Source organism: Erpetoichthys calabaricus, chromosome 10 (assembly GCF_900747795.2).
Source record: "Erpetoichthys calabaricus chromosome 10, fErpCal1.3, whole genome shotgun sequence".
Taxonomy (NCBI): Eukaryota; Metazoa; Chordata; class Cladistia; order Polypteriformes; family Polypteridae; genus Erpetoichthys; species Erpetoichthys calabaricus.
Genome location: NC_041403.2, coordinates 142,448,633 through 142,461,969, shown reverse-complemented (window position 1 = coordinate 142,461,969; position 13,337 = coordinate 142,448,633). Strand labels below are relative to the sequence as shown.

At 41.7% G+C, this 13,337-nt stretch overlaps 1 protein-coding gene across 11 annotated transcripts in view; it reads right to left on the bottom strand.

Annotated features, from left to right (window-relative positions):
* The window catches only part of ptprt (protein tyrosine phosphatase receptor type T), a 651,792-nt gene that overhangs the window by 99,458 nt on the left and 538,997 nt on the right, over nt 1-13,337 (bottom strand). For 5 of the 11 annotated variants that reach the window (XM_051932510.1, XM_051932511.1, XM_051932513.1 and 2 more), the window contains 2 exons: nt 9,525-9,673; nt 1,779-1,814 (listed from right to left, as the gene is read on the bottom strand). In XM_051932510.1, coding sequence (XP_051788470.1) covers nt 1,779-1,814; nt 9,525-9,673 — 185 coding nt within the window. Of the gene's footprint in view, nt 1-1,778; nt 1,815-2,023; nt 2,102-9,524; nt 9,674-13,106; nt 13,143-13,337 lie in introns of all 11 variants that reach the window. The other 6 variants (XM_051932509.1, XM_028812016.2, XM_051932515.1 and 3 more) reach the window with 4 other exon arrangements.

Here is a 13,337-nt window from a genome sequence, read left to right as displayed (position 1 = left end):
CGCAGGAGTAAGTGCCCCCTGCTGGCCTTCACCAACACCTCTTACATCAGCAACCCAAGCTTTTTCTAGATGGTCTCCCATCCATGAATGCATGCTTAGCTTATGGTGGATGACCTGTTCTGAATTGCTGGTGGTATGGCCGCTGAAGACTTCTGTTCCAACACCCTGGAAACTTGTAGATGTGTAACACGTGTTGAAAGAGACGGGATAGATTTACTGTAGAATTAGCAGACCAATGTAAAGGTAGATGGAAAGAGATGCATGGACCCTAAAATAATTGTGCAAATCACCGTTCATTGGGTCTTTTCAAATTTTTACTGATGAGCTTCATCCTGCCTTGAAAACCCTTGCAAAAAACAGAAATGCAGGTGTGCAAACAAAGGTGACAGGCATGCCAACTAACAACCATGTCAAAAAATCAAGATCACTGTGGAAAAATAAAAGAGCAATTTGCAAGTAGGTGAAACAGATGCAGCTGTGCAAACAAAGAGAACACATCTGCGGGAAGGCACTAGATGGAATTGCATGCAGACATAGGAGCAAAGCAGATGCACAAACTGTGCAAGGAGAGGGCAGATGAGCAGATCAGAGGCCATATGTTCCGAGACACTGGACACACACATACAGATGTGCAGACTGACAGGACTGATGCACAGGAACAAATGTAACTGTACAGGCTGACCAGGCAACACACGCAGATATGTAAAGATTACTCAATGACAGTTGACAATAGTGCAGAAGGAGCAGACAACATATCTCAAACACAGAAACAAATGCAGTTGTGCGGACAGACAGGACAGGTGTGTGCTGCTTATTCAGTGGCACAGACAGATGTGCATAAGGCACAGAATTACACACAGAATTGTGACGTTTTCCAGAAAAGGAAGGTAAATCTCTGGACAGGAAAGTAAATTGTCAAAAACACGGGACAAATTTGAAGATGGGTGAAAATGATGCACAGAAGCTGAAATTTGTGTTGAGACCATGATGAATAAAGACAAGACCCAGATGTGCAGACAGATGGATAACAGACAAGCAGATGTGCAAACTGTGCTGGGAGATGAGATGTGCAGACAGAAAGCTAAATGCCCAATGACAAAAACTGTACATGGAAACAAATGCGGGTGTGCAAACTACAGTGAAATTTAAACAGAACAGATGTGCAGACAGAAAACTAAATGTGCAATGACACAGGGAAATTATTCAGAAGAGGTAGACAGAGGTGCAGTCCCTGGAACAAAGGCAGTTGGCAAACAGTGCAAAGAGGCCAGATGTGCAGACAGAAAACTAAATGGGACAAAGAGGCAAAAAATGGAAGACAGATTTGGATTTGAATGAAAATGATACACAGAAGCAGATGGTGAAGTTTAGACAGGCAGGGTGGATATAAAAGAAGAAAGTTTAAAGAAGCAAGACAGATGTGCAGACAGATGGAAAACTGACGTACAATAGACAGAGCAGACTGACACGCAAACAGGACTGACGTACAGAAACACATGCGACTTTGAGGATGAGCTGACAATAGGCTACATTCACAAAGTGTGCAGGCAGCATTGCAGAGGGCTATAGACAAATGTGTAGAAACAGAGAAGAAATGGTCAGGCAGATAGAGTAGATGCAACAAACGAATACAGATGGTGTGGACAGATGTGCATAAACAGACCGAGCAGACAGAGAATATATGAGAGATGTGAGGTCAGATGGAATGGATGTGTAGTCAAGAATATAACCATGCAGCTAGGCAGAGCGTCCAGCTGGGTGCAGGTCTCAGCACTCACCTATCGAAGCAGCTGGCGGGACAGGATCTGAAGACACTGAGGTTGGATAAATGGAGCCAGAAAGCATGAAAAGAAAGAGACAGAGCAAGGATTAGCACTGCCTGCAATGTGGCTGGACAACACTGGGCACTCAAATGTCACTCGACACAGACAGATTGAACAAACTGAAAAGGCCAACGAGAGCAGCACCACAGGACAAAAACAAGAACACAAGACTTTTGTGAGGCGCAGCTCACTACCAGTACCTGAGTAGTAGGAATTCAGTAGAGTTTTGCTCTGGAGGGTTTTACTCTGTACAGAGAATGGGCGGGGAGAGGAGGTAGCTGGAAGGAAAGAGTCGAGGAAATGTTTTAGAGACTGAAGTAAATCCACTACTGCCCTTCAGCAATTACATATCCCATCCATCCAAAACTGACCCTGATTAATCTGGCTCAGGATCATGAGGAACAGACGTTGCACTGCACATATTGTATCATATGGGCTAAACCTCTACAGTCCCCAGACAGGAGTAGCTGAAGCCTTGTTTGGTTAATGCAGGCTTGTGTCTCCTAAAAAAACTCTTTTCTACTTGCCCACACTCTCGTATGATTCACATTTCAGTTCACATTCCAAAGTGAAAGATAGGAGGATTGCACCACTACTTATCAGGCAGCAAAATTATGATACCACCTGCCCCTGAGGTGGTAGGTCAGCTTCAACAAAAAGGAAAGCATTGTTCTGTGAACATTATTAATGCATATAGACATGTACACACCTGTTTCATAAAAGCTGCATCTCCAGCTTGTCTCCCCACCACAGGCAGATCATCAGTTCGAGAAGAGACACAAACGCAAATAAAATACGAGCGCTAATTAGTGTGGATTGAAGATGCTGGGACTGGCCTGGGTGATGGGCTTATAATTACGAGGACTGAGTAAGAGACGGCATTTTCTTTCATTTGTATGATGTGTGTACACAACTCAATAATATAAATTCGGGGTAGAAGTATAACTAAGCAACCAAGTGTAAGAAACAAACGCTTTTACTAATATCACTTGCTCAATTTTCTTAAACGACAATTCTATTGTAGACTCAATGAGCATCTTATATACACATAAAGCAACAGCATGCCTTAAATGAACTCCTGTTGTATTCAAGTTACCCTTAAAAGTGCATGGAAAGAGTGTTTATATATATTTTCTGTGCAGCATGAGATTGAAAGCATGTACATAGCAGAAGAATGAGTAAAGGATGTCATGGATGAATGAGAAACAGAAGAGCAAAAACTACCCGGTTTCTTCCATTCAATCGCACACTCACTACTGTGTTTGTCTCCTGTCCCTAAATAAACCTTCTGCTGTCTGAATTCTGAGGCTACAGAACTAACATAATGTGCCTGAAAAAAACCTTAAAGGATAAGTTTGATATTTTTCAAGCCACATTTATTTCTTCACAATCATGGTGTATATTAATTGGCCATGTGAAATTGCATTCTAAAGTGAAGTATCTCTCTCTCTATATATATATAACATTCAAAATCTGTCTGTCTGTATGTCTGTCCATCTGTCTACTTAACGGATTTAAATGTTTTTTTCTTCTAGGACTATGTATCATAGTTCACTTGTGGCACTGATTTATTTGCGTGAATCCAAGAGAGACACAGCAGGCCGAGGGGTTGGGGGCAGGGCCCTCTTCACTCACATACCAGCCTTGGAGTTTACCTTACCTCTGCTTAGCTAACGAACGAGAGAACTACTTAACAGATTTAGATCATTTTTTTTTTATAATTTGCTTGAACATTCCGGTTGATTTTGTGACCTCTCTCATTGCGCTATGTACCATAGTTCGCTTGCGGTACCGATTTATTTGCACGAATCCGAGAGAGATGCCGCAGGCGAATTGTACCTTACTTCTACTTAGCTAGCAAACAAAAGAACTACTTAATGGATTTAGATCGGGTTTTTTTCTATAATTTGCTAGAACATTCCGGTTGATTTTACGAAGTCTCTCATCATGCTAAGAATCACAGTTTGCTTGCAGTACCGATTTATTTATGCAAATTTGAGAGGACGCAGTGGGCCAAGGGGACGGGTCCTCCTCACTAATGCACCAGCCTTGACTGTTCCATACCTCCGCTTAGCTAGCGAACGAGAGAACTACTTAATGGATTTAAATCAGGATTTTTTCTATAATTTGCTTGAACATTCCGGTTGATTTTGCGACTTCTCTCATCATGCTAAGAATCATAGTTTGCTTGCGGTACCGATTTTTTGCGCAAATCTGAGAGAGGTGCAGTGGGCCGAGGGGAGGGGGACGGGGCCCTCCTCACTCACATGCCAGCATTTGTTTAAAATAAGACTAATGTTGTCTTATTTTAATTTTGTATTTTGTCTGTTATTTTTCTTTTCTTCATTATGTAAAGCACTTTGAGCTACTTTTTGTATGAAAATGTGCTATATAAATAAATGTTGTTGTTGTTGTGTACCATACCTCCGCTTAGCTAGCGAACGAGAGAACTACTTAATGGATTTAAATCAGGATTTTTTTCTATAATTTGCTTGAACATTCTGGTTGATTTTGCGACTTCTCTCATCATGCTAAGAATCATAGTTTGCTTGCAGTACCGATTTTTTTGCACAAATCTGAGAGAGATGCAGCGGGCCGAGGGGAGGAGGACAGGGCCCTCCTCACTCACATGCCAGCCTCGGTCATGTACCTTACCTCCGCTTAGCTAGTGAACGAGAGATCTACTGAACGGATTTAGATCTTTTTTTTCTATAATTTGCTTGAACATTCCAGTTGATTTTGCAAATTCTCTCATTGCACCAAGAATCATATTTTGCTTGCAGGAGCGATATATTCACGCTAATCTGAGACAGAGGCTGTGGGCCAAGGGGAGGGGGAAGCATGACATCAGGAGTTGGGAGCTGGGCAGGACCCTCCTCGCTGTCCTGTACGACTAGTATTACAGTGGACCCTTGACTTACAAACTCAATTCGTTCGCGAGGGCTGGTTGTAACTCAAGTTGGTTGTAAGTCAAGACTATTTTTCCCATAAGAAATAATGGAAATACCCATAATGCGTTCCGAACCTTCCACAGCAACACTTACTTAACCTTTTCATAATAAAAAAGGGTTGTATAATGTGCATAATTTACCAAAACACCAATAATTTTTCTAATGTACTAACCAAAAAGTTATAAAAAGTGCCTAGCCTACCAGAAACAACAATTTCATACTGTACTCACCATTTAATTTGACATATTTGGGCTGCAGGAAGGGAGGAGGAGGAGAATGAAATGGAAGGTGGTTATTGTTTGGAAGGAGCCTCCTTATACAAATCTTTTCTTTGTAAAATTGTCGAGATGGTGGATTTCGACATGCTGTACATATTAGCGAGATCGGTCATACGAACACCACTTTCATATTTCCGCACAATTTCCTTCTTCGTTTCGATTGTGATCACTTTCTTTACGTTCGTTACCTTCTCTTCCTTCCTTAGCAATTATCAAAATAAATTATATAAATCACTGCACTGACCGAAGTTACGTCCACAAACACATGTATCTGGGCTCCGACTGACGCTTACGAACGCTCTCGGCTGTTTGTTTACAGTCGCACAAGCGGGTACACGTGACCGCATTCGGGTCATAACGCAAGATGTTGGTCGTAAATCAAAACAAAAATTTTGGTCGTAAATCAAGTTGTTCGCATGTCAGGCCGGTTGTATATCAAGGGTCGACTGTATATAAATGTAACAAAGAAATTAGCTTGGGTTTTAAAATACAGCTTATGTCATTTTCTAACCCACATAATTTAGACTTGAGCCTATCCCAATTAGCATAGGGTGCAAGGCAAGATCATATCCTTGACATGGCGTCAGTCCATCGCTGATTAAACATGCACACCCAGGCCAATTTAGCATTGCCAATTCACCTAACATGCATGTGTTTGGACAGTGGTAGGAAGATGGAGCACCCAGACAAAACCAACACAGACACAGGGAGAACATGTGAACTCCGTACAGGGAGGACACAGGACACAAACCCTGGTCTCCTTACTGTGAGGCAGCAGCGCTACCATTGTGCCACAATGGATATAATTTTGATAAATCATGTAACATAAAGCAAACTGACCACAGAAAACAAGTGAAAGTGATGCACTGCTCAAGGCGAAGTGGCAAGAGTGAATGTTTCCTGTTTAGCTATAACTCTTGCATTGGCATTTCCTAAGCAAAAAGAGAATGGGATATTAGAGAAAATTATACTGGAGCCAATTCACTATTTGGTTCAGAGTGTCAAAGGACTAAGTAGGGAAGAAAATGTGTTGGAGACTAAATGAAAATGAACGATTCACTTTATACAGACAACAGTCGCGCAGCTTCTATGGGAAACTTACTGACAATATAAGAAATCTCAATATGAGCTGGGGATTTTGAATGTTGTAGAGGGAAGCATTTAAAGGCCCAGAATGACATATTTCATTAAATATATTCTTCAAGTTATTGCTGCTAAAGATGATTCCACAAGCTGCTGGATCAGATCATTTTACTTTTTTGTTTATTATATTTATCTAATTTTAGGACTTGTGATAAGATGATTGTTAGTCCTGATATGTTAAAGCCTGACTAACTGATTTGGATGAGTGCAAGTTTAACAACACTCTACATTTGTTGATCTGTACATCCAGGGCCAAATGGCATGGAACTGAATTACTTACAGCAGGCCGGCATCAACAGTGCAGTTGAGCTGTGGCACTAGTACTTAACTGTAAACGGTCAATCAGTGCGTGAAGTTTAATAAGCAGAGCATCTAATGAATAGTGAAGTGCTTATATAATGTTTTCTGATGGTCCTTGAATTCACAGGTACTTCATTACTAAACTTCATCTGCTGGGCTTTTTGTTTAATTACAATTCAGAAAAATATTTCTTACAGATAACAAAAACAATCAACCGTTCAGTTCCTTAGCATGTTTTAATGAGTACAGGATGTGTGGGTTGCCATAATCCTGAACTGGAATCAATGGCATACAGTAAGTTGAGTAAGGGGTAGATTGGTGTGCAGGGACCCATAGCCTATCTCAGCACAACAGATACGAGACACAAGTGAATATTAGATGGTACAAAAGTAAAAACATGGAGCGCATTCATACACACTTGCACCCACACCCACGTCAATCAAAAATATTTAGCATTTCTTTAGCTGAGACTGATGACAAGCAATGAGCCACTGTTCACTTTATTACGTGGGATATACATTGTATTTTGAGTTGAGAAGCTGGTACTTGATCCAGCACTGCTAATACTGCCGGGTAAGTCATATTTGTAGCAAGCATCTCCTTCATGGAGATTTGAAGACCCCTCCAACCCCCAACCTCAATTCAGTTTATTTTCCTTGACATTTATAGCATTTACAAAGAAAGTTCTTACAGTAGGTGATGTGCGGGTTGGTTCCATGCTCCCACTTGACTTCTGGGAGCCTCTTGAACCCACCCCCATTGATAACGTAACTAAGGATGAGCCTAGCAAGTGGGGACACATAACATCCAGACAAGGGCTAGGTGCATAAAGTGAATAAAGTGTTTTTATTAAAATCCATTAAAATCAAAACATGCAATGTTCAAATAAATAGTGTAATATGTCAAAATGTTCTTCCAATAAATAATCTTCAGTAAATAAAAATACAGTGCAAGTGGAGGTTAAAAACAAGTTGAAATAAATACATCCTAAAATCCCTTGGAGGAAGCTGCCCTGGTGTATCCCTTTAAAACTGACATTTCTCTGGGTTATCCTATTTGGATCACGCAGCACAAAGAGACGTCATCCAGCAAGCAAAGATAACCCTCAGTTCCTGGTCGTGTCCCTGCTGCCCATCCCATGACATTCCACAGGGTGCCACCGAGCCTCCACCCCTTCAACTCCTGCTGACATTCCACTGGGCTTCCAGGGGAGTCCTGTGGTTGCTCCTGCTCCCTGGCTGCTCAGCAGGAGCAACCTTCATCCCCGGCCACACACTCCGTCTTTCTTCCTCACTTTCACCCCGGCTCTGTCCAACCTTTAACCTCAACTCTTGTTCTCTCTCAAACCTTTTTTCTTTCCTTTACTGCATCTTTTCCTCTCCTGGACCAGATCTCCCTTATACGCCTCTGTGGATGCAGCACCTCGGTCATGAAGCACGGAAAGCCAATGGAGCAGTCAAGACAGACCACACCTTCACATGCAGGTGCGCTCCGTCTCAGTCACTCCACCAACCTCCCACATGCACACACACCCACGGAGATCGAGCCAGCTATTTAATTACTCATTTATTTAAAAACCAACCACTTGCTGCTTAGGTGTGGACCCACTATTCCACACAGTATGTCAATTGGACTTCTGAATATCCATGACTAATGTACAACAGAACTAGAATGCTTAATGCTTCCTTGCTAAGTCAGATTTTAATTTACCTATAAATTCTAATAGACTATACCAATGAGAACATTTATTTACAAGAACAAAATGAGTGGAAAAGGAGTGAAAAGGGTAATAACCACAAACCCGTCACCGATTCTGCCCACTTCCTCCCCCTTGCAGGCCTCCCAATCTCCGTCCACCTTAATAAAAGGATAAGTGTCTGTGTGTCCATCCAGTTGCTATATCCATGTCATTCCAATAGATGGAGCATCACAAACTTTTACACAGCTTTTATGAATCCCATACTAAATGGCATAAAACTTATATGGTGCCTTGCAAATACTGGGGTCTAGGTCGACAATGTAAAAAAATAATCTTAAATTTATGGTAAAGTACTGGCAGCTGGGTTGCCAGAATTTTACTGTAATAAATAAGGTGGCAATAATTTTGGGTCTACGGTATAACTTTGTAGTAAATAACTTTTTTCTTTACAAAACATTCCAACAGAAGGGAATGTTTAACCGTAACCGGAAATGCATGCACTGTAATAAATATGCCAATCAATAAACCATTAGAAAGTATTATCAGGATCAAACCCCAGTACACAGTTTGCATTACTAAAGCAACAACAACCAATAGCAAACATGTATCATTTAATTATACACACTGACAACAATTCAGTTTTTAAGGAAGTTACGGCACATTGTCTGGTGGAGAAGTAAAGTTTGCTTTTGTGGTGTATGGTGTCCTAGAGGTGTGCCACCTTATCGAATACAACCCACCATAAATCAGCTTCTATAACCTCAAAAAACCTTCAGCATGCAGGGAAAAATAAGTCGGCTAACTTTGCTTAAGTTGTTTTCCCTACTGTTCAAAGGTATGCGGCTCACCAGGAACAATATGGTAAAATGGGGCATGTCCTTATGCAAATATCATAACTTCGGTGTTACTGAAAGAGTAATTTATCGTCTTCCATTTTACCTTTGCTATTTAACAGTTTTACACTGTAAAATTAACAGCAATTTTTTCAGTGAACCGTAATGTATCAGTAAACGGTATGAAGCATATTAACGGTATGAAGCAGAGAGAAAAATACCGATTTTACAGAAGTTGGCTGTAACATATTTTGTAATGTTTAAGAAATACAGGTAATTTTCAGTAGAACATAAGGTAACTTTCTACTTTTTCAGAAAAGGTATTTTACTTTCACCATTCACCGTATTAATTTACTGATATTTTTTAAAGTGTATTACTTAAATGGGCTGCACAGCTAATCTTTTCATAATCCTTTACATTCACTGCTTCACCTAGGACAGCCCACCTAGTTTCAAGTTCAAATGGAAAAAGAACATAAGAAGAGCATAGAACTTACAGAAACCGTTGATATCCTGCGAGCTCGAGGAAAAGGCCTCATCTTTGTGAAGAGTGCTGAGTTTAGCTGCTGCTTTGTCCATCACTGCCACAGGTCCCATTTCTCGTTGGGTGCTGGTCTGACTTTCCTTTTGCTTTTTGGCCAGTTTCCTTGAATTTTCATAGAATATGTAAAACAATAAGTAAGTCAAAAAATTTTACCGGCAACAGGTCAGTAATGTTTTTCATTTGCTTCATGTTTCACTCTGAACTGGATTGCCCCTGCCCACCATTCCATTAGTTCCCACTAATTTAAAATAGCCAGTAATTTCAATGCAACAGTAGAAACACCAGGCACCTAGACTTAAAGCAGAAGAGCAGAGATATACTTCTTTTCTTCCCCCCCCCCCCCCCCCCCCCCCACTTAGTTTCTACTGCCATGTGGAACAAAGCAATTTAAACACCAGAAATGCAGACATTCAGATGTTCACAACTGAGAATAAAATGTAACCTGGAAACTTTCTGGTAAAAGTGGAGTATTTTGAGGAGCCCTGGCCCTTTACTCCTGTTTTGCTCACAAAGGCTAATACTCCAAGTGTTCTAGTTTACAGGTGTCTGATCTTCTGGATGGAGGGGTTCACACTAGCAGCAATTCACACTTAAGCATGGAGTAGATGTAGGCATCCAAGGATGCATTGTTAGTTACTGGAATGGACAAACTATGCAGCTATTAGTAACAGTCAACAGGGGCCATCACAGATGAATTCAGCCCAAGTTCAAGGATCACGATGCCTGTGCTCGTGATGCAGTAAATGATATACCACAAAGAACACACAGGTGAGTGGCGCCATTCTTGCGATGGCCCAAGTGCCTCAGTATCAAGCTGCAGGCTTGTTCTTTAAAAGAGGATCACTGAGATTACCTGGACTCTGGGAAACACAGTGACTTTTCAATTAACAGGCCAGCCTCGAGATGGTTTGCCGTAGGGTGGGTGCGACAACACACTGTATCAGTGCATGCTCCAAACACCCCCCATGTGCTCCTAGTGCTCCAATGGGTCAAATTGTCCCTGTCTGAAGGGCTTCAATAATTCATATAGTCCATTGGAATCACTTGTTAAAGACCTAATTTAAATGAAAAATTTTGGCCATGTTGAAAGTAGTAGTGAACCAGGGATAATCCTTATTTAATGAATGTCGGAGCTATTGTTAATTAAAAGGAAGGATTTCTCTTTCTAAATAATCCTCCGGCTCTCTGTGTTTCAGATGGAGCCCACAGAATTCATTGTTGGGATTATAACACAGGCCGTTGCTCCTAATCGATGACTTGCCCTCTGTGACTATAGAGAGATGTCAAAAGGCGAGGTGTTGAAAAAAGTGACTAAGTTCATAAATTTCCATATGGATGCATGAAGATGGGGTGGATGCCATTTCAAGCAAAGCATGTTTGCAAATAAATTAACTATCTGAAAAAATGGAAAATCTGGGGACATCCTTCCATTCCCAGTTTTATGTGAGGTCATCTGGATTGGGATGTCAGTCTTCTGCCCTGGACACACATCCCAACTAACCTAATGGTCTATCTTTGGTGCAAGGGACCAAACCCACGTGATCATAAGGAAAGCGTGCAAGCTGCCCTCAGAAGATATCCAAGCCATATAATAAGTGGAGTCTGAGGGATGAGAAGATGGTAATGACTACCCCAAGAGGGCCCTTCAAAGTCTTTTTTTTTAATTAAAGCAAAGCTACCCTGAAGTCTGTGTTAGTGACAGCCTTCTTATGACCATCGTCTGCACTCCGACTATAGGCCGTGTATAACAGTCACGTGGCGGAATAACAACTGTTTGAAAAAGCAAGGGCTCTGTATTGGAGATAGCTTGTTTAAAACAGTAAGGATGCCCTTTTTTAGTCAGTTACACTTTCTGGGTAAGTATCCTCCAGCTAGGGGTTCCAATCAAAAGTGTTTTCTGAGTTTCTGGTGTTTGCACTGCAGCGAAATGGAAGCTCCACTCCTACTGTATGTGTAACATCATTTTCAATTTGCTCCTCTAATCTAATGCTTCTCTTCTCTGAGACCTTTCCATGTGGCTTTAAAGGTTATCCTTGGAAAGATAGTGTGGTGAGCTTTTAGTGGGGGGGAGTGATGTGGGGATTTCAGCTTTCTAAAGATTACGCTATGGATTTTATATTAAGGCAACTGTCTAACTGAAGGCAAAGAGTTGTCTGCAAACTCCCCATTTTTTAAAATAACACTATATTGACTATGAATCACTGTGAAGCCTTAGTTGCAGTGGTCATCTATACAACTCACATGCTCATTCACTTAATGATCAGATATCCATTTTCAGATCCACTTAGGCCAAACTTAGAGCCTACACTGCCAGCATCAGATTCAAAGTAGAAACCAATCCTGAAATGGCTATCAGTCTACCACAGTGCAAACTCACTAACAAATATGGCAACAATTTAGATGTCAATTAACCTAACATACACATTTTAATCCAATGTTATGGTATATAGGGCAGAGTGGTGTCCTGAGATCTCTGAGGATAGGGATCTGCAATCTGGCAATAGGAAGGTTGCTGGTTCAAATCCTGTAAAATGCCAAAAGTGACTCTACTCTGTTGGGCCCTTGAGCAAGGCCCTTAACCTAACCTAACCTCCATCCTGGGTATAATGTTGTGTGAGCAAGGGGGCTGATCGCACCCCTATGAGATACGGACGCTCCTTTAAAAAACGCTGAAAGACTACCTTCACATTGTTCCCTTACTTGCTGGGTTTACTTGCGGCTCTGTCGCGCGATATGCTTCCCACGTGGTACTTCGCATACTTAAAAGCCCGAACAACACCTATTGGTTTTTGGATTGAATGCTTTTCTCTCTCTCTCTCTGACATTCTCTGCTCCTGACGTGCATTCCTTTGAAGAGGAAGATATGTTTGCATTCGTTTAATTGTGAGACGGAAATGTCATGTCCGTCTTGTCATGAAGCACATTTAAACTTTTGAAAAAGAGACAAATGTTCGTTTGCAGTGTTTGAATAAAGTTCCTGTCTCTACAACCTCCTGTGTTTCTACCGCATGTGGGCCCTCTAACCTGCTGGGAAAAAAGGTATCAGAATTGCCACTCCAGCCACCATAAAAAACCTCACACTGCTCCACTCCATCTGAACTAGTGTGGTGCTGAGGTGTCACCTGTCGCATGGCTGCACTCGGGTCCTAATCTGGGATTCTGAGTTGGTCTATCATGTGGTGAGTGCGGCAATGCGCTGTATCAGCGTGTGCTCCTAACCTCTCCTCTTATGAGAACCACAATGTATCACAGCAGCATTGGATGTCAGGTAAGAGACAACCAACGCAGGGTGCTGTTCCTTTGCAGGACTCAATTATGTACATATCACACTCACGTATTCACCACACACAAGTTTGGGGGTATGGGAGAGAATCCCATGCAGACATGAGGAGAATGTGAAAACAACATACAAAGAATGATTGGGTCGAGATTTGAACCCAGGATGCTGGATCCATGAGGCTGCAGCACTAACTGCTGCACCAACCTGTAGCACTAAATACACACATACGTACATAAATAAAAAAAAACACTTTACCTTTCTGCCTGCATCAGTAACAACAAGAAGGCGCCCCTGGAAAATGCAAGCATTACAAATGGTTACAGTAGCTCGATGCACAGCCCTGTTTCTCCCAACTATGTACCCCCTCTCTCCCACCACCCAGTCCCAGGCTCCATTGATGCAAGGCCACAAAACGTGGCCTGGAGCCTCGCTGTCAAGTATAAAGCAAATAAGACAGACTCTAAGTGCATCAGCAGATAGTGTGCC